Raw genomic sequence first — 22,455 nt, 5'->3', positions numbered from 1 at the left:
TTGTTAGCGGAAGCTCATCTCCGATGGTGAATAACTGGAGCCCACACCAAAGAGTGGTAGTATTTCTGCTTCAGAGAAGGTCAGTACGCACATTTATTTAGTCAGTCTGAACTATAAATAATGGGGGCCTAACGCAGCAGCGGACACCACCGAGACTTTTAAGAACATTTCATCCAGCTCTATTTCACCCATGTTGTCAAATAAGAAACGTTTACCAAATGTCTATGTCTATAATGTTGCTAATTTCTGTAATATGATTCCTGAAAAATTAAGCGTGAACGTTATTTTGGAACTGTGATTACCCAGCGTTATTATCACCGCAAATCCTCGGAGAGATCAGAGCACGAAGGTGCGAATGAACCCTGCGCAAATTACGACGTCAATATTTCTCTGCCAGCCCTTGGGAAGCTTCTAATCGCGTAGCTGTTGTAGCATACTTGGTCACTGCACCTAGAAGTGGAAGGTTCTACGGCAGCCACATTTTCTCATTGGACGAAATTGGTTTGGAACATCACGCTCCGTAATTAAAGTTCGGCTGGAAGCGTGTGAATTTCTGTACAAGAAACTGACGGCTGCACCCCATACCTCTACAGGAAAGGTAAGTTGGCTTGTTCCTGAAATATTGCCAGCTACGTCGTGAACGACTGTAAGGATATATTTATGAGCTTTAAAAAGGCGAACGGCAACAAGGCCTAATTACGCGGGAGCTGTAAATTCAGCATCAAGTGCTGCATCTTTGCTCCAAACAGAGTTCTTACCCGCTGTGATGGCTCGGTGGTCATCGTTCTGTTGCTGGTGATGAGACTGTGGGTTCGTTGATGTGCCATAGCGGTCGCGTCTTGATTGGGTTGGAATACAAAACGGTCGTGTGCTTAGGTTTAGGCCGACGTTAACGACTCTCAAGGTATTCGCGAATGCCCCACTGTGGCGTCTCTCATAGCTAGCCTGTGTGCTTCTGGACGTTGAACATTATTGTTTATTTGATTAAAAGAAAACTGGGTTGCGCCAAATGTAAAAAAAAAAGTACTCAGAAGTTTACAGCCTAAAACTCCAAAATAACTCCGCACACGCTGAAAACCTCGACAGCTGGAAGGTTCTTGCGTAGGAGCTGAAAAAAATAGTTCCAGCGCTTCGTGTTTTCTGGCAATCAAAATTACGCATGCAGCTTTGCTTGCGCTTTACAGAATGGCATTTGAAGCATAACAGCGATATACTCGAACACGCATTTGGCTTCCATGCGTGCACACGCTCTTCCCAGCGCACGGACGACGACGCGTCAGGAGAGCCATTCTACTGACTGCAGCGCCATTTTTGCATCATGATGCGGAGAAGCGGTGCACTACGGTGCACATTGCAACGCTTGTGATGGGGTATTGTGTTTTTTTCTCTCCATCTCTGTCGCGATATGCCTTTTGAATAGCTATGAACCTGCTGTGGTGTCAGCCATCATCCTTATTCAGAACCCACTCTCACTTTGTCGTCCTCGTTATGACCCTCTCTAACGTCTTCGCCGTGTCCACGTGCACTTATCAGTGCGTATTAAAGGAAGGTCATTCTGCAACTGGCCGTCTCGTACGCTGTAGCGGTTCACTTTGTGCGGAAATGAATGGAACGGATGCCAAGCGCCTGAGACACGACGTGACTAATCGTCATGCTCGTCCACATGAAAAAATGTATACTTCGGGTATGTGCGACGGTATTATACGCGGAATGTGCAAATCCTACTCTCCTCCGTCCTACGTTCACCCCCTCTGCACCCGGGAGTGGTTTCTCTCCGTATTCCTCAGTGTCAAGGCCCTCTACCATGGAGCAAGAGAGAACGAGGTTACCCAGATGATGGAGGGTATAAGAAGGCCAGCCAGAGGTCAAGTGAAAACATATCTCTGCCCTTGCGTGCAGGTGCACGCACGCTGAACGTTGCTGTATTTTTGCCTCGGTGCAAACCGCTCACCCATGATGATGTATTCGACTTCTATTATTTCTTTTTACAACGCCTCGTCTTGCCTACCTAACCCTCTCCGGTGGCCTACCTGGTTCGAGCTCCAAGCAGACGCTGTTGAAGGTTCCAGAACCTCGTCCCCGTAATGACTGGTGGCCGCCTTAACAACTGCTAAGCAGCGGTGGGAGACGGATCTACTAGCCTCGTCTACGAATGCGCAACTGAATGCAGCGTTTGCGATTGTCTACGCCGAATCCTTGGCTGCAAGGTGGCGAGTGTGGGGCTTGCTCTGCTGGGTTTGGCGAGGTTTTGTTGAAGGGTTAGAATAGAACGCGTAATTCAATCTATTGATCACACCTAGTTGGGCTGTGGCAAGACAGTTGTGTACAGGCGAAAGAGCAGCACCGAAATCACCATGAATTTGAGCTTATTGCGTAAACGAGAATTGTTGGAGCTGGCGAAGGACTTGCACCTCGATTTCACTGACGCCCTCCAAGGACCACAGTTTATTGAGACTATTCTTGCTCAAGAGGCTGAGGATGATGAGCTAAAGGAATGCCTTGAGATCATTAGAGTGAAAGAAACTCTAAATATCAGGCTGAAGAGCCTGGACAACAAGAACATAAACAACAGAAATGAACGTGAAGAACGGGAACGCCAAAAACAGAAAGAATGTAAAGAACGGGAACGTAAATCACAGAAAGAGCGTTAAGAAACGTTAAAAGTGTTTCGTCCTCAATAGAGCTGTACGATAACCGACGACGACTACAAGCACCGACCTGCGTCATTCCTCTCGCCAGCGAATGTCTTCCCCTGCCCATAGGGATCTCCTTTGGCGGCGGGGCCGTCTGCTACGGTTCACATTGGTAGGCAATGAATGGAACGAATGGCAAGCGCCTGAGACACGACGTTTCTATTCGTCACGCTCGTCAACATGAAAAGACTTGTCCGTCGGGTGTGTGCGACGATATTATGATTGGAATGTGCAAATACTACTGTCCTCTTTCCTGCCTTCGCCCCCACTACGCCAGGGAGTGCTTTTTCTCCGTATTCCTCTGTGTGGGTCAACCCGACGTGACGTTTCTGTACTTTTGTCTTCGATCGATCGCACTGCTCACCCGTAATGATGTATTAAACTTCTGTTATTTGTTTTTACATCACCTTTTCTTCCCTGCTGAACCCTCTCCAATGATCAACCTGGTTCGAGCTGCAGACAGATGCTGTTGAAGGTTGCATAACCCCGTCCCGTAACAACTGGTGGCAGTCTTTACAGCCCATAGAGTCAAACATCCATGACGCTTTCATTCACCAGCAGTATTTCGTGTCCATATTCCACGATATCGAAAAGGCGTACAGCTCGACTTGGCGCTAGGATATATTGTGACGTTTGTCGGCAATGGGTGTTCGCAGTAACATGGTGGTCATAATAGAAACCTGCTTGTCGAATCGCATATTCAGTACCACAGTGGGTAATCTTCTCTCAAAGAAACGAGGCTACCGCAGGGTGGAGGACTAAGCTCTACTTGTTTCATTGTCAAAAATGAATTGCTTACGCTCTTCAATTCCGCATACCATAGTTTATTCAGTATACGTTGACGCTGTGCAAATAGGATTCAGATCGTCTTACCTCGCAGTTTATGAGTGACATGTTAAGTTGGCCTGAAAAGGGTGACGAAATGGGCTAGTGAGAATGAATTAAGATGAAATATCTCGCAATTGTCCTGCGTCATTTTCACAAGAAGAAGCCTGGTCCTAGATGGTGATATTGAACTCGATAGACAGCGCTTACTTCTTTTTGGGCGTCATACTTGACTCGAAACTATCCTCCACTCAGCCCTATAAATCTATTAAAATTAATACTTATGTCGCGAAGAAGAACAACGCTATAGTGGGCCATCTTCTCCAGCGCCTTTGCTCGGGGAACGCCGCTCGAGCAGGGAGTCTGTGCTCTGCTCTGACGGTCGGCCCAGACGCTGGTGAATAATACACACCTTTACAAGTGGTGGAGGGCGCTTCGGCCTACAACGTCAATCCTGGAACTTTGATCCTGTACCCTAGGCTCAACCATGCCTGAGGACACGTCTCATCAAACACCTCCTACTGCATTCCAGCAAGCGCCTCCTAAGTCAATCATGTGCTCAGGTGCGCCTCGCCACATGAACCCTGCCATGTTCAGTGGCGCGGACGACACCGCGTGAAGGACTGACTGGCGACATAAGAGAGGGTAAGCGCCTAAACACTGAATATCGTTATAATTTAGTCGCACGTAACATGGAGCAATGATAGCAAATGCCTAATAAACCTGTACAAGAGCCTTATATAATCCCGTTTGGATTATGGCACTATGCGGTATCGCTCCGCCGCACCGATTACTCTAGTTTCACGTATTTATTGAAAGTCTATTCGAACCTACAACATCCTTTTTACGCATCTGTATATGACATGAAGTGTGCTACACTGTTTCATAAACGCCCCACATTGAGAGAGCCTCGCTCGTTGCGTGTTAGAAGGCTTAGTGACGAAATGAGTGTTTCGCTCCTAGAACACGGTGTAAACCCCCAGCAAGGCCGTTACCTTCATGGCCCTGGAAAATCGTAGACTGTAACACTTCATCTGTAAGAGTCTGGAGCATGCTCCACAAGAACACATTTGAATGCGCTTTCTAGAACTGGAAGCAAACTATTCGTTCCAGGAATTTTACACGGATGTATCAAAGTCGCATGCAAATGTGTCTTGTCCAACCGTTAGACCATAATTTCCCGAATCTGATATTCTGCGCTCACGAAGAATTATCTTTACGGCTGACGCCTATGCCGTATTGTCGGCTGTGAAATTACTGTTATTTTTCATTTATTAGACCAAAGCTAGAGCATGCATGTACGTATATGCTCGGATTCTTACACTACGTGAAATATGATGCGTCTTTAAAAGTACAAAGAAGGGCAGTTAGGTTTATGTTTCATAAATTTTGCACAACTGGACTCTCCCTCTAAAATTATGACAGAAAATTCTATACCTAATCTTGAATCTCGCCGAAAGCAGCTAAAGCTTGATTCCTTTTCCTTCCTTCTCAGGAAGAAGCTTGAAATGAAGCCGTCGACTTACATAACGCCTGCAATAACACGGCACACAAGACAGCATCATCCTGTCTCACTAACACCCTATTATGCTCGAGATGATTTATTTAAATTTCTTTTTTTTTTTCCGAACATATATCGGACTGGAACAGGGGTTTACAGACACAGGGCGAATAAAAATTGTATAACTTTGTACTTGTTTGTTCATGATTTCTTTTCCATTGTATGTTTCTATGCTATAGACTCTCTGCTTGGACCGAAGGGTCTGGAGCATGTAGTAAATAAATCAAAATATATTGTGCAGTCAAAGTTACAGAGGTCGAATATATCACCACACTAAATAGGCGTATTTGAGGTTTCAATGTGTCTATGAAAGCATAAAAATCCTGTAAATACTCAAATCTATTCGCTTCTGCACACTATTTATGCAGCTGAACAGTGTATCGTAATATGCTGGGTTCCTTGCCACAGAAGGATAGAGGGTAATATGCTCATTGATGAATTCCCTACGTCTATGGCAACGAAAACTCCCAACGCTCCCATACTGTCGCAACTATAGATATGAAACCCTTCCTCCGGAGGAAACTAAGAAGCTAATAGGAAGACCTTTGGGCTGCTGAAGCGCCTAATAAGCTTCCTCTAATGAAACCGCAGGGCCGCAGGACAACGAAATCACGAGAATCCGATGCCTCCTAACTTGGTTTAGGATACGACACACGTACGGCACACAGAACTACTTGTTTGCTGTGGTAAATGTACTGAAGGGTTTGCCGTCAATTCACGTCTTAAGGGAATGCTGGGAAGCAGATGTTCAAAGGAAAAAAAATATTTCCTCTATATTACAAAGAACATTTCCCTCTTTATCCGGCAATGTTTCTTCTTAAGGAAGTGTTATTCAGCAGCAAATCAGATTTAGGATTTTTTCTGTGAAATTTGCCTACTACATGTTATCAGCCCAAATAATTCATAGCGCGCCCTCTCTTGAGAGGCCGCTGTTGCGATGGCAGTCTTTCTTATGGTGCACGCCTCAAGGCCGGTAATTTCGAACGGCCCTGATTAGGAAGTATTGCTACTGACAGTGACACATTTTAGTACATCACCCCTTTGTAACATAGCTTTTTTCCATCGGATATATCATTGTGCACTCTGTGTGTCATTGTCATACTTCATTTACAATGTACTTTGCGCACTCTACACCGAATGTTTTTTAGACTATTATACTGCCGCGTCAAAGATAGTCTATAACTGACAATAGCATCGGCTACATCATACTAAGTTTTGGTGTACTTTGACCATCGTGAGCTCTTGAGCCATAAAACCCCAATAATCAAATCAAAGTGAGTATGATGCTAAAATGTAAGTACTAAGGCCACATTAAATAAGGATAATTTGGGTATGCGGATTATTTACGCATAATAAGGTTCACAAGCATGGTATTATGTAATATGCAGCGCACGGGCGTTATCCCAGAAGGCCGGCCCGCAGTGATTACATTTGGAAAAGAATTTCAAAATTGCGGTTCGCTAGGATTGTGGGTACGATGACTTACTGTTGAAAACCGCTCAGAAAAAGAGTGGCGACAAACCACACCACAAACTTAAACTAATGCGAAAGTGCAGCCGCCGCTGAGCGCTGTATTAGCGGTGGCAATGGCGGCTTCGAAGCCCTATGGAAGCCGTCTCTTTCTATTGCTAGCGAGACCCGTTTCTACCAAATGCGTGATTCGTATCGCGCCCGACAGGAGCCGCAAGACTTGCGAGTGGCGTCTGGGGACCCTAGTGGAAGAGAGTCACCCAACATAGATGCGTGGCTGCCGAGACTTCTGAACAGCACAACGAGCCTCTCCTGCATAACAGGACGGCCAAGGACATCCGATGGGCATCATCGTAATTGCTCATGAAATGTGATATGATTAAGATTAAAATCAAATTAATAATAAACATGAAAATTAGGCAGGATAGAGACATATAATCAACATTTATTGAAACATTTAAAAACTGCGTACGACGACCTTGTCTTCTTTAGCGCTGGCACTTGGTGGACAATTTCCTTTTTTCGTGTGTGTGTGTGGTTGTTGGGAAGCCCATGGACACGGCCGGAGCAAAAACTCTAAAATGGTGCAATCTGGGAGGCTATGGCTGACTGCAGGAGTTTCTGAAGCTGGCGTATGGCAGCGCTCAGCAGCACGTGACTTCTCCCGCGACGTGCCAGTGAGCAATCCATCTCTCAAATTTTGTTTCTGGCCAAATTCCGCTACTTCGTGGGTGCGCCCTTCGCTACGTACGCAAGCTCTCACACCCTGCGTACCTGGGTGATCTCACAAGCCTAACCATAACTGCCTAATAAAGCAGGCCACCAAGCAGCAGCGGTGCGCCATCGGCGCCATACGAAACCCAAAGCTAGTGCGGGGAATCCGTTGTGTGCGCCGCTGTAATGAAAAACCCCACCCTTTGTTTCTCGACCATGGCCCGTTGTTCTGTCAACAGCTAGGCCTGGAGGGCGCTGAGGCCAGGGCTTACGTGCTGCATGCTTGTCATACTGAATGTGATAGTATGCCGACGTGCGTTACTTGTACATATGTATGCGTAATTGTGTGCATGTGTTGTGATTCTACAGTTTCACCTGCCAAAACTGTGGTCTGAGTAAGAGGCACACTTTAGCGAGGGGACTCCGGAATAACTTTGAGCAACTGGGTTTCTTTTAAGTGCGCCCACTGTCCGGTAGACGAGCGTTTTCGCATTCCGCCCCATCGGAATGCGTCCGCGCTGTGACAGGGATCAAACCCGCGACCCCGTACTCGGCAGCGCAAAGCCAAACCCAATGAGTTATCGTGGCGGGTGTTTGTCTATACGACATAAGCGAGCCTTGTTTTGTGTCGCCCTGCATTGCCTGCGTTGCGACCTGACGCGATGGCCAACAGATTGAGGCACAACGCTGCAGTGCTCGAGGGCCGCCGGACACGAGGATTCTCAGCCTTGCGGCCGCACCCACATAGGGGTGCAATGCAAAAAACTTTTGTGTACTTCGATTTAGAAGCGCGGTGAAGAAACCATATAAGTCGAAATTATTCCGGAGTCTCTAGTACGAAGTGTCTCATAGGCTCTTTTTTTTTTTGCTTTGAGGTGGTAAAAGCCACAATTTGATCTGACATTTCCTCACTACTACTCAGGGAGGAGTCGTTCAGCTGTCCATTGCTGCAGGCGTCCTCTACTCGTACGTGCTGGGCATGTTCCTCGAGTGGGAGCTGCTCGCCATGGCGTGCTTCGCGGTCGCCATCCTGCTCGTCGCTGCTAGCCAGTTCTCCGTAGAGAGCCCCCGCTGGCTTCTCCTCAATGGCCGCAAGATAGAGGCACTCCAGGCACTCATGAAGCTGCGAGGGATGGGTGGCAGGGTATGCAAACAACCTACAATACCACACAATTACTGTCATCCGCACATTGCTTCCGCCAGGGTCTTTCAATGCTTTTTCTGGTCATGAGACTCAGGCCAAAGTTTCATATAGGGACAGTGCATGCCGCTATTGGCGCAGCTGTCGAGGAGGGAGCACAAAACGGCCGCACGAGACATTCACAGCAATTGTTTTTCGGCAAACAGGCTGAAATTCTTTAGTGTTTGTGCTTTTGAGGGGCTGATATTTGTGCGTAGTATAGACGGTAGTTAACCCATTATTTAAGATAAGATAAAAGTCAATATTTAAACCAAGTTTTAGATAAGCACCGACGTTTCGAAACCAGCTCGGCTCCTTCTTCAGGATGTGACTGCGGGCGATGTGCAGCGCGGCTTTTTAAACCCACGTGTGGGCAAGCGCTGGGTCAATGAACGCACGCCATGGCATTAAGACGAGGGAAGATTTCACCAGGAGCGATTAACATTTCCGTGTGTGTGCTGAATGTGCCACGACTCAAGAAGCAGCCTCGATCCTGCGCGGATGTGGCTCTGTTTTCCGCACAATAGTCTTGTTGAAGTCAATCTTGAAGTTAAGCGTTTTGCAGCGTTCAGCGACTGCGCACCGCTGACAGTCCACCCGCGTTATTGACGCCGGCCGCTAGTAAACCTTGCTAGCGGCTGTTTTCTGATCAACAGCGTGCTTACTTTCTCTCACTGCTTATTATGAACAGGATGCTTTCGTACATGCGCCTAGCCTGCGCATTACTTTGCCATTATTTTCACCGCAACTTGTCTGCAATATCACAATGGAAGTTCTAGCGTGGCGGTCAGTAGCATTCATGTTCTGATTGCGGCCCTGTTAACCGAGTTCTTGCTTTTGTCAAAGTGCGTAAGATTATATACGTAAGCTTATGACTGGCGCTTACCTTGCAACAGATACTGCAAGCTCACTGACGCTGAAAAATCGTGCGCGTTGGCGGGATTTGAAGAACTTTGAAGAACTGGAGCGCGCCAGAGAAGCGTTCACATGGCGAAAACACCGGCAGTTTAAGAAGCCCTTTTTGCTGACACTTGTGGAGGTGGCAAAGCACCGCTGAAGACTCTTGCTACATGGGCCATGTATTTGTGCTTTGTCACGCGGTGACGACGAAGACGCTGGTGACAACGAGAAAACACATGAAATTTTTTATTCAGTGCTCACATGCTGGCTGTTGTCCAGCTACCGAAATAAGACAAGCTATGAGTGGCCACACATTTAACAAAATGTGTGCAGGGATCGGAAGCATGGAACAACGTGTACAAAATAAAAGCAGTTGGGACACAGAAGAGTAGATCTTTCTAAAAAGCAACATAAACTCACAAATAGACAATATCCTATAATATGCAACGATAGTATGATAACATATAAAATACACTGAGACTGAAAAAGGAATGCACACTGAGGAGCCGACAATGGCTCCTTAAATACACTCTGTCCTCCCTAGATCCCTAGGTGAGAGAAAACGGCACTTCACCGCCAATTCGGAGCGTCCAACGTCATCGTAGCCGACCCGCCTTTGAGGGGGAGGGCTCATGAACTCACTTCAGCACAGGTTGCACTGACCTCGCCGAAGTGAGTGGGTTATCGCATAGACGGTGCTGGACCCGAGCAGGCGCCTCTTTATCACCGAGTTGACTCCGCAGACAATGGCCGCCGTGTCTGTCCATTGACCGACGACTTCTAAGCGGCGTGAGGCGGCACCGCAAAGCATCTCCTTCCAGGAATTCCCCCGCTCCAACCAGACCCTGACGGTGACGGCGTACACACTAAGAATACTTGCTCCGCCGACTGCGGCTAGCCATCTCGGCGCCGTCCCTATGTTGACGTGGCGCATTCTTGTCCTCACAAAGCAGGTCGTCGCCACAGACCTGCCGGCGTCGAAGGGCTGTTGACTCGCGCATTTTAGTCCTCATAAGGTGAGTCATCGCAGCGGGCCAGGCAGATTTCGTCCTTTCAAAGCGAGTCGTCGCAGGAGACATGGTGGCGCCTTTCCGTCTTGGTTCCCCGAAGATCTCCAGGCCCCCGCCGGCCGTTCGTAACAGCACCTCCATGGCCTGTAAAATCTCGAGCAGTCAATGCTGACAACCGCTGGGCAGGAAGAGAATGGCTGGTGGCAACGGGAGGCGGGGGGGGATGCCTTGGCTTGCAGCGACCAGCTGTGAAATGACGACACCGCCCCAAAACATCCAACAAGGACAGGCAACTGCAAAACGAACCCCACAACACGGCTCTGTGCCGAGATGACGTATCTTGGACCTCACTTTAGACCCTCTAGGGTTCAAAGGAAACATAAATGCAGAAACAAAAATGCTGCATTTCGCTACGCCAATTTTTGAAGGAATTTTCGTGCTGACAAATTGAGCAATCATGGAGGGAGTCCTGCTAAATGAGAGGGGATCTTCTTCGCTTAACAAAATTAACAATAGCAACCCAAAAATTAGGCGCGATCCCCAAATGCAGAATTCAATTTAGCCTGCTCATACCATCCGCATTGCTTTGCAACTTTGCCTTCTTATGTCTAACGGAGAAGTTGTACTCTTGGAGAGTGAGGCTCGATCATAGCAAGCGGCCATTTTTGGGTGACATTTGATTGAGCCACGTCAGAGGACAGTGGTCATTCTCGAAGATGAACCTCCCTCCATACAAGTAACACGACAACTTCTGGGCTGCTCAAAATAACAAGCATATTCCTTCTCCGAAGCGCTGTAGGCTTCCTCTCTTACATTTAGTTTACGGCTGGCATAGAGGATAGGATGCTCCTCGTTATCGTCGCCGACCTAAGTACAGTGCCCATACCCCTGTGGCTTGCATCACACTGAACTAAGAAATCCTTCGCATAGTCTTGGGCGCGAAGCACTGGACGAGAAACCAATAGCGTTTTCAAACTTTGGAAAGTGTTCTTTGTCCTGATCCCAGTGCACGCTATTCGGTGCTCCTTTTCGGAGGGCGTCCGTGAAAGGACTTGCCATTTGCGAGTAATTCGAAATATACCGTGGATAGTACCTCACGACTCCCAAAAACGAACGAATGTCTGCCTTTGTGCGTGGCTGTGAAAAATCTCAAATCGCAGCTGTTTTCAGCTCGGCCGGCCGTCTCGTGCCCTGGCCGACAACATGGCCCAGATAAGTAACCTGTGAACAGCCAAACCTACACTTTTGCGCCTTCATCGTTAAACCGGCTTCCCTCAACCATGAGAACACCTGTTTTAGGTGCGATACGTGCTGTTTGCAGCTGTCGGAAAAATTGCTACATCATCAAGATATGGCAAGGCGAACTCCTGCAAGTCTTTTAGGACAATATTCATTAAGAAGCGCCGTTTAGAGAAGCTAAACGGCGTGTTCTTCAGCCCGAAGCTGAGGGAGAGAGGGCGAAAAGTGCCTAGATACGAAATAAATGTGGCATAGCGGCTGGCACTTTCTGAAAGGGGAACTTCCCAGTATCGCCGCACGAGATCTCTAGTTGAAATATATTTAGAAGCGCTAACTCTTTCGATTCATTACTCAATGTTGGATATCGGGTACAGCTGATCCCTAGCGATGACATTTATTTCCTCTAGTCAACACACTGACGAGGGTCCTTATTAGGGGTTTCTAGAAGTATTCCCGGTGACGTGTAGTCACTCTCAGCAGGCTCAATAACCCCCAACTCTAGCATGCGCCGTATCTCTGCCTCCATATTTTCTCTCTATCGTGGAGCCACCCTGTAAGGCTCTGGTCTTACGGGTTCGGTTGAAGCCAGCTCTATTTCATGCATTATTAGTTTGGTTCTACCTGGTCGATCGCTGAATCTGTCGAGATATTCTCCTAACAGCCCTCTTAGCTCATCTAGCTGCTTGGGGTCTAAGAGCGTGCGAGCTCAGCGAATGTTTTACCGCTTCTTCCACGCTGATTTCAGAGTTGGAGGTTGGAGTTGGAGGTCATCAAACTCTGTACTAGTGTCATCCTGCTCCTTGATGCTACAGTGAACGACTCCGCTCCGCTATACGTACGGCTTCATCTAATTGCAGTGGTATATCCTCACCTCCTTCCTGCGACTGGGCACTTCTTTTAATGGAGTTTTCCATGTTTCTCCTGGTTTACCCAAGCACTGGCAGGCGTCGCATGATCTTACAAAGTTTTCTACGTTTTTGAAACAGCCAGGCCAGTAGTATTCCGTAAGCAATCTTTCCTTTGATTTGTTTGTGCCTATGTGGCCAGACCACCCATTTCCATGAGAGACTCAAAAGGTCCTCCCTGTACTTGGTAGGTACGACTAACTGGTCTAGAATCCTGCCCTTTCGATCCCTGTAGCACCGATACAACAATCCGCCTCTCTCTTGTATCGTCACGTTGCGCCTAGCAATACCTTTAGCTGTGGGATGTAATTTAGCTAAGCTGTCATCATTCTTTTGCTCGGCTGCCAGTTACTCTCTGTTCACACGTAACAGCTCATCAAAGTTCTTTGAGGCCGTTGATATGAACAACCCTGTCTCGCTTGCGAGTGCGTCAGCTGGCTCTTCCTGCAGGCGTGAACTTTTACACCCTAGTGATACGCTCTCATTGAGCTGTTCAGCTGTCAGGCTTTCCTCAACCGTTTTTCCGTCCCTCGAGCCTAGCTCGGATTCGGTTACTGAAGTTACCTGTTTTCCTACTTCTGCTGGAGCAGCTTTTGCGTTTTCTGCCGGAAGCGACGCGATTTTGCGAGCTAGGCCTCGCGTCAGCACCTGCACTACGCCCTCTCCCAGTTTAAGCCCTTTGTCACGCAGTAACTGATCCGACCGATTCGAAAAAATGTAAGGGTACTGCAGCGACAAGAATTTGGAAACTGCAGCCTCAGTCGCGAGCTCCCCGAACGGTCCACTCATTTTGACTTTGGCCATGGGCAGACACACGCTGTGTCCTTCTACAGCCTGTTTGATCCATGCTACTTCTCCCGCGAAGTTCTCTTCCGTCACGTAAGACGGATCAACAATGCCCATAGTGGCGGCACTGTCTCGCAGCAACCGGCATGGTTTCCCATTAACTTGCAGGTCGTGAAGATATGGACTTAAAGGTCCCTTATTCCGTCTTTTTCTTCCACATAGAAGAAAACTACGCTAGGCTTCCCGCAGTTTACAGTGATATGTCCAAGTTTGTGGCACTTATAGCAGCGGTTCGGTCAAATTTTCTTTTGTGCTCGTTTTGTACGGTTTCCTCGTTTGATTTCTCCTCGCTCTTTTCTGAGGTCTTTTCTTCCACGTCAACAGGCTCAGGTCCTCTAGTCTGCGAACCCTTTTTGAATGGAAACGGTTTCCGTGGTCCATTTTGGCCCTCCCAATTTCCGTCCTCGGCGTTGATCTTTCTACGAGTTGCGTACTCTTCGGCTAATTCAGCCGTCCTTTCCACAGTGTTTATATTTCCTCTCTCTTGCACCCACAGCTTCACAGATTGTGGGATGCTTCTGTAAAACTGCTCTATGCACATGCATTCAATAATCACGTCTATGCTGTCGTACGCTTCCGCGCTTTTCAACAACTCGACTAGGTTGGCCTTTAAGTCGTATGCAAACTCCGGATATCCCTCGATATCCTTCTTGCCTGTGCTTCTAAACCTTTGCCGAAATGCTTCGGCTGAAAGGCGGGACTTTTTCAAAAGGCTAGCCTTAACTATCGCATAATCAATGTATCACGCGCATTTAGTGTGGCGATTACTTCCGCAGCCTCACTCGGCAACATAGAGAACAACCGCTGTGGCCATGCACTCGGGCCGAAGTTCATCTCGCAAGTCGTTTCAAACTTTCCTAGGACCAAGCCTATGTCGTTCCCGACCTCAAATGGCTTTAACAGCCTGTCCATGCGGTATGATTCTGCCTTACTTGATCGTCCCAGAGGGCCTTCACTTCCTTGAGACAACTCCAAACGTTTTCTTTCAAGCTCAAGTTGCGTTTTTCGCAACTCGCGTTCCTCTCTGTGCCGTTCTTCTCTCTCTCAGTCCCGTTTCTCTCTTTTCCTAAAAAGTTCTAGCCCAATTTCAATGTCCTCCTCACTGGCGTTTTCGGAAATCAACTTCACTAATTCCCATTTTTGCATTTCCTTGTGTACCTCTAGGCCCTATTCCTCACCAACAATCAACAATTAATCTCTCAGCAGTGTCCCTAACTCCATGATTGCTGCTTTACTGCCTTGGTCCTGCTCGCTAAACCTGCCTAGGAAAACACAACCTAGCTAACAATCAACAATCTAGCTTCCCTACTGTTCTAAACTGAACAACCACAAAATGAAGCCTAGAGAGTCAAAGCAAGAACCAAGCACTCACCGCAGACACAGCACCACGTCGTAAAGTCCGTCTCACCGCTGCCAGCCAGTTGTGAAGTTTGGGAGGTAAAATCTCACCACTGGCCACCAGTTGTGATGGTTGGTGTCGGGCATGAAATAGATGGCAGCTGGCCCATGCCGTCATCCAACTTATCCACGCTGAGGACTTTGTTGAAGGGAAGGACTGCTTCTCATCGAGAACGAGGAATATTGGAATTATTTACAGTATCTACATGAGAACGTTACAGTTTATCAGTCTAACATGATTGAAAGAGGAGTGCACACTGAGGAGCCGACAACGGCTCCTTAAATACACCTTGTCCTCCCTAGATCCCTAGGTGAGGAACAACGGCAGTTCACCACCAATTCGGAGCGTCCAACGCCATCGTAGCCGACCCGCCTTTGAGGGGAGAGCCCACGCACTCACTTCCGCACAAGTTGCACTGACCCCGCCGAGGTGAGTGGGTTGTCGCGGACACGGTGCTGGACGCGAGAAGGCGCCTCTTTATCCCAGAGTCGACTACGCAGACAATGACCGCCGCGTCTGTCCATCGACCGACGACTTCTAAGCTGCGTGAGGCGGCACCGCAAAGCATCTCCTTCCAGGAATTCCCCCGCTCCAACCAGACCCTGACGGTGACGGAGTACACACTAAGAATACTTGCTCCACCCACTGAGGCTAGCCATCTCGGCGCCGTCCCCATCTTGACGTGGCGCATTCTTGTCCTCACAAAGCAGGTCGTCGCCGCAGACCTGCCGGCGTCGAAGCGTTGTTGACTCGCGGATTGTAGTCCTTACAATGTGAGTCATCGCAGCGGGCCAGGCAGATTTGGCCCTTTCGAAGCGAGTCGTCGCCGCAGACATGGTGGCGCCGTTCCGTCGTGGTTCCCCGAAGATCGCCAGACTCCGCCGGCCGTTCGTAACAGTGTTCGGTAGCCAGTGTTTCCTCTGATGATGTTTGTAGCAGACTCTATGCTTTGCAACACAGGGCTAGACAAAATGTAATTTTGCTACTCCCGCAAATGGCATGGCTCTGGCATGACTGTGGGTAGGTTCACGCAGAAAGGCTGCGGCCTGTGCACAATACTGTTGCATTGTTAATCATTACTGCCTGAATAATGCTAGGTTCTTTGGCATTTACTGGATTGGGTCCGACCTCACGGAATTCCATGATAAGACAAGGTAACAGACAAAACACAAGGAAAGCGCGTTGCCAGTGGACGGTCTTGCTGTAACCCTTCAGCTAAGTAGCCCAATGAGTCACTTGCATTTGAAGTGTATCATTTGAACTCGCAATTTTTTATCAATTAGGATTTTCACCTCCTACACGCGAGTTCGTGACTTGTGCGGATAGATGTAGGTTCTTTGGATATTTAATTTAACGACTGAGCTTCAAGTTTAAACCAATATAAGCGCTGCGAGAGACATCATACATTAGAGCGCCCACAGAATTTGCGCCATTTGGGGCTGTTACTATTAAAAGTACGGTACCCGAGCTTCTGTGCAGTCCCCCCAATCTTATATCTCTGGTGCCTCCAGTAGTGGAACTTGTGACCTCATTGCGTTTTTCTGCCATGCTTATTTATAAACCACAAAAATTACACAGGCCCTTATAGAGAGCTCTACTGCATTTCTCGCTTTTTATCTCTTTAATATTTGCGCGAGCTACCTGCCGCAGTGTGCAGTGCCAGAAACAATATTCCGCACAGCGCTTTATGAAACTGAAATGCACACAACTTGATCAATTTCTCTATACCATCGCCGCGGTCACGTCCAGTGAGAAATATACGAAATTAGCAATTTTTCTTGATGTCTTTTTTTATTTTAGACAGAAAACATGAGAGAAATAGTTTGGCATCATTGTAGTTTGTCACTTGTGCAGAACAGGATGCAGAATGAACGAAAACCATGTGAATAACGCCCATATTGTAGTAGCTGCCAGAGGCGAGTACTCTCCCTGAAATCATGTCAGCCGTCGCATTTCTTCGCCACTACATGCCGTGTTCATGTAAAATGGCCCGTGTATTTTTCTGAGAGTGGTAAACCACCTCAATATTTCTCTCGGCACTCCTACACGAGGCTAAGGAACGAAGGGCGCGTGCAGGACAGGATGAGACATATAAGAGAGCACTGGCCTGTCACGTTAAGATGTCCATGTACCTACTGGATGCGTCCCTTCCACCGCGCGGTCGCCCTTTGTAACAAATAAACACGAACAGGGTTTCTTAGTGAAAACTTGTGATTATCTACCTTGTCGTCGCATCATACCTTGCTCATCATCCGGTCTTGTGTACAAGACCGCCAAAGAAATAGCTGATGCGCTTGCTGATTTCTTCTTTAGCAGCGAACTACAGACACCTGCGCATGACAATTCCGTGCCCCAGCGCCTGCCACAGTATTTCTTTTTATTTCCAACTACATCCCCGGAAGTTCTAAATATTATAAACAACATCAAAATAACCGGCGCCAGCATCGATAAATTACACCCTTCCCATATAAAATTAAATGCACCCTTATTAACAGATGTCCTTGCAGACATAATCAACATCATGTTTAAATGAGGCAGTTTCCCACAGGAACTTAAACAAGGCAAGATCGCCCAATTTTTGAGAAAGGTGAGCGCTCTTTAATTTCCACTTATCGCCTCATCTGTGTATTACCTTTTTTTACCAAGATAATTGAAAAACTTATAGAAAAAAGCCTAATTACCTTGCGAAATTTAACATTCTCTCACCATTCCAATATGGCTTTCGCTCGGGTTACTCGACCGAACTTGCTCTTGTTGCGCTAATCGATCGACTAAAACTCGCTATCGATGAAGGCAATTATGCAGCTTGAGTATTTGTAAATTTAAGCAAAGTGCTTCAGAAAATAAATCATCACACCATATTTTGTAAGCTTCAATCATTCGTAATTACCGGCCCAGAAATTTGTTACTACAAAATACTTGACAGAATGCAGGTAGAAACTATTACAGTCGTTCAGTCTAAAACCATGTTCGCTAATACTAGGTCCTCTTTTATTTTTATTATATGTCAATTATCTACCTAACTGCCTCTCTTCTTCGAAATGTATACTTAATGCAGATGATGCTACTATCATTAAATCCGATGAATGTCTTACAACTTTAGTATCTATCCTTAATTGCGGTTTACGCAGCCTGCTGGAGTGGTGCCATGCTAACCAGCTACAGATAAACCCGTCGAAAACAAAAGTTGTTGTATTGACTTCCCAACAACGAACACTTCACTCCATTCCTCCTATCTTTCTTGGCACAAGTCCTATCCCTGCAAGTTTGTCGCGAATTTATTTATTGCTTGCAAATTTATTGTTTGCAAATTTATTCAACACTTAACCAAAGTAAAACAGAAGATTACCTACGGGATTAGGGTGCTTCTAAAAGCATGAAACATATTTAACCATCAAATATTACTATCATTATACTTTTCATTTATTCATTGCCACATTAACTAGTGCGTTACTGGCTGGGGAAACACTTACGCCACCCATTTAATCTAATTGCAAATCCTACAGAATCAGGCTATTAGGATAATTACATTTAGCCCATATAATGACAATGTCTCATATCTTTTACGACCTAATGACATTCTTTCAGTCACACAACTAGTTAAATATATCCTAGGTGCCTTTTTGTTCCATCAAATCGATTACGATGCGATAGCTTGATACCACAATCTTCTCTAATAAATACTAGTTTCACCAGGTTTGCAATAAATAGGAACTTCATTTTCGCCAAAATACATACTAATTATGGCAAGCAGAGTGTATATTTTTCATCTATCGCACTCTGGAACACTGTACCATTAGATATAAAAACACTTAAAATTAACGAATTCAAGAAACGACTAGAGGATAACATTCTGTGGAAAACTGTTGCCTAGTTCATACTCACAACCATTCTTTCAGGGTGCCTTCATTTCATGTTCATTGTCATACAATTATGTTTCTGTTTTTGCCTTGTATATTGACATGTGCACTTGTTTATCTTTTCCGGGTGACCGCTTGTCACCGCCTAACAAATGTTATCGCACAGCGCAGCACGCGCCTGCATGTATCGGAAGTTTCTCGAATATTCTCGCTGAACTCCACGGCGCTATCAGTAACAAACTCATACAGGTACCTAGGAGTCGAAATAACTAACAAGCTAACTTGGGTGGACCATATCACGAAACTCTGTGCTAACACTTCCAGAACACTTGGTTTCATCCGAAGATCTCTGGCTATGTCCCCTCCATCCATCAGGCAACTAGCATACGAAACATACGTCCGCTCTAAAATGGAGTATGCCTCACCCATATGGAACCCTCACCAGGTTTACTTGATTCAGTCGCTCGAAGCCATTCAGAACCGGGCAGCCCGCTTCATAACTTCCCAGTACTCACCTTGGGACAGCGTTACTGACATGAAATTGACTCTCGGACTCGAACCCCTAGCACTCCGCCGGAAACTGGCAATGCTCTGTCTTTTTCATAAATTATACTTTAACTTTCCTGCACTGCGCGAGAACTTACTACATGCTCCGATACGCTCATCTCACCGTTTGTTTAACTCCCTTAGTATACAGCGTTTGCATGGTTCTTCCAACGCCTTTAACAAATCCTTCCTCCCCATCGCCATAAAAGAATGGAACAATCTTCCCGAAGCCGTGGTTTTAGAGTCAAATCCCTCCAAATTTAGACAGTTAATATCAGACCATTTCAATCCAAAATAGCCACTTTTCCTCACGTTACCTCTCCCAGCAATCCGTCTTGCTTGTGTCATTACCTATTTTTCCTTTTCTTCTTTTTTGCCACTTACGTTTAGCATGTTTCACATTTACGTGTACACTTTTCTTTCAATTTATTGCTATTCAGTTTGAGATATTTTCATTGTTTTGTTTATACCTGATGTTTTCTACAATTTATTATTTATTTTTCTGTTGCCTTTGTTTGCATTCTTTTTTTGAGCTAATGTATGGCACTTTCACATCGCTGTTTCCCCCCCCCTTATGTAATGTCCCCGAAGGGACCCTTAAGGGAATAATAAATGATGATGATGATGATGATGATTATCGATGGTTCTTTGTCTTGCGTTACAGTTAGGTCTTGGCGACGGATTACGGCTGCATCGCGTTGACCTATGGCTTGAACGTGGCGTCGTCAGGTCGTCTTTCGTCGGCGTATTCTCTGCTTCTAGACTTCGTCGGGACGGTGGCGTGTCCCTGTTATGTCGTCGAGGTAGTCCCTTCGGCGTCTTCGTCAGCGGCGGAGGATCTTCGTCAGTTCGAAGAACAGCAACCGCACCTCCGTCGGTTGCTGCTTTTAGTTTTCCGGATACGGGCTTACAGAGCAGCCCCAGGCTGGACCAGTGTATGGACGGCGCTGTGCCGACAGGTAGCGGCCTGGTGATGGCGAACGGGATGGTCGTCGAGAGCTCCACTGAGTAGCGGCGAGGTAGGCGGCTATATCGCGAGGGCGTTCACCTTGCTGCGGGCACGGAGAGTTTTTCGCGGTATGGGCATCGGCGGTAGATATGTCCGGCTTCCCTGTAGTGACAGCAGAGCGGGCGGTGGTAGGGGGCGCGCCAAATGTCCGTTTTCCTCGCGTAGCTGCGCTGGGCGGCGGGTGGGCGTGCTGGCGGCGGCGGCGATGGACCACGGAATTACAACGTTACAGGGCCCTGGTGCGGTCGCGGAGGGGGACCTTGACGACGGGCGACGGCGGCGTAGGTCATCGCTTCCGGCACAGGAAGCGACGATTCGGGCTGCACTTCGGTAACGCCCAGGGACCGTCGAAGTTCGTCCTTGACGATGTCAGTGACTGAGGACACCTGAGGTTGCGAAGAAGGAAACATCTTGCGCAGTTCTTCGCGCACAATGGCCCTGGTAGTCTCTTGGAGATCACCGAAGCCTAGTGTTTGGATGGCTCACTGCGGCGTGAGCACTTGGCGATGCCTTGGCACTATGCCTAGTGTGCATTTCTAGAGTTTTCAATCGTCGTTGCTTCTGTCAACGGTCTTCGGTGGGTTTCGGATCAGTCCGGCGAAAAGTTCTTGCTTTACGCCTTGCATGAAGAAATGCACTTTTTTTCTCTTCGGACATATCCGGGTCGACGTGCCGGAAAAGACGGGTCATCTCTTCCGTGAAGATGGCGATGGTCTCATTGGGTAGTTGGCCTCGGGTTTCCAGCAGAACTTCGGCCCTTTCTTTCGGAGAATGCTCGTGAACCTCCTCAAGAAGTTACTGCGGAACAGGTCCCATGTTGTAAGGGTGGACTCCCGGTTCTCGAACCAAGTCCTCGCGGCATCTTCCAAGGAGAGGTACACATGTCATAGCTTATCCTCAGAGGTCCAGTTGTTGAAGGTCGCGATCCTTTCGAAGGTTTTGAGTCAGGTTTCCGGATCCTCCGATTTAACTCCTACGGAAAGTAGGGCGCTGTCTGGGTTGTTGAAGCACGATGGCTGACACTGGTGCTGCCATTGTGATTGTCTTGGCCACAATCTTCTTGGTCTTCTTAGGTAGAAGTCCGTGCTCCGGGGGCAGCTTTTGTAGACAGCGGCTTGCACGATGGTCCGGGACTACGTTGGTGTTAGTGATTATACGTTCGAGTTAGCAAATTATACTGTGCTCGTCACGTCACTTACGATGTTACTTTATTAGTTGTCAACGAAATTATGTTAGTGTTTTTTGTCATGACAGTTATGCGCATGTAATTCTCCAGTCATGCTATTCATACCAAAACCTGCAATTATTCCATGGTAATAATTTGTTCAAACTGCTGTAACTTGCGTTTTATTATGTTTACTCTGCGAAGGAGGTCCCATTGCAGTCTTTGACTTCGGGACCTGCTTCTGTATATTAACATCTTGTAATCTTTCTAATCCTCTCAATAAAAACCGATTCTGATTCCGCGCAGGTAGACAACGAGTGCCAGGCCATAGACCACTTGTTTGCAGTCTTGCCCACGCCCGTCTCGAACGTCCTGCTCGCTGTGCACGTGTACTTGCTGCAGCAGTTCTCAGGTATCACCATGGTCATCCTGCACGCTCACACCGTGCTCTCCGCGCCCGGCGTTGCCGTGAGCGCCTCCACCACGTCCATCATCATTGCCAGCCTTCAGGCGAGCAGACCTCACTCTGTCTTTGTATTGGCTGTCAGCATGCTGTGTGAGCTCTCCGTTGTCGGAGGGTTTAATTATTTCAAGTTTTCACAAAATTTGACTATCACTCGCTGCGGTGACTTGACGGCTATTTCAGAGAGAGCAGCCCGTGCGGCTGCTTAACATGGGTCCACGGGTCCACTTCGCCGTGACCGCGGCTGCACTGCGCTCAAAGCGAAAACGTCTTGTTGCGTTTTGCGTCAGACATATCTTGCGGTTCATAGTTCAGACTCGGGCATTGCTGATGCAGATATGAATTGCAAAATAAAAGGAATAGAGAAACGGGTTTATTTACATGTATAAATATTAACTGGGCCAAGCGATACGGGCGCCCACTTTAATTTGGGCCACCGTACACGTCCCTGCAGACTCTCATTTCCGCCTGCTTGCCTGAAAGATGCGCGTTTTTACATTTCCTTTTCCCCGGCATTCTACGCAACAGAAATTCTAGAACTTGGTTCCGGTCAATCAGGAGTGTCGAAGTGTTCACCGCATCAACCAGGGGGTGCGAAGATCTTGCTGAAATCCGCCGCCGACGTTAATCACCGACTGTTCAACTTTCTCGAATCTAAAAAATTGCTCGA

General features: G+C 47.3%; 1 protein-coding gene across 1 annotated transcript in view; it reads left to right on the top strand.

The window, feature by feature from the left end:
- The first annotated feature begins 4,005 nt into the window (after window positions 1–4,005).
- Window positions 4,006–22,455, top strand: part of LOC140219903 (facilitated trehalose transporter Tret1-like) — an 81,672-nt gene continuing 63,222 nt past the window's right edge. The window contains exons 1-4 of the mRNA XM_072290037.1: window positions 4,006–4,081; window positions 7,165–7,226; window positions 8,186–8,407; window positions 21,629–21,878. Of these exons, the coding sequence (XP_072146138.1) occupies window positions 4,006–4,081; window positions 7,165–7,226; window positions 8,186–8,407; window positions 21,629–21,878 (610 nt within the window). The remainder of the gene's footprint in view (window positions 4,082–7,164; window positions 7,227–8,185; window positions 8,408–21,628; window positions 21,879–22,455) is intronic.

Source organism: Dermacentor andersoni, chromosome 1, assembly GCF_023375885.2.
Source record: "Dermacentor andersoni chromosome 1, qqDerAnde1_hic_scaffold, whole genome shotgun sequence".
Classification (NCBI taxonomy): Eukaryota; Metazoa; Arthropoda; class Arachnida; order Ixodida; family Ixodidae; genus Dermacentor; species Dermacentor andersoni.
This window is presented reverse-complemented; position numbering and strand designations above follow the sequence as displayed.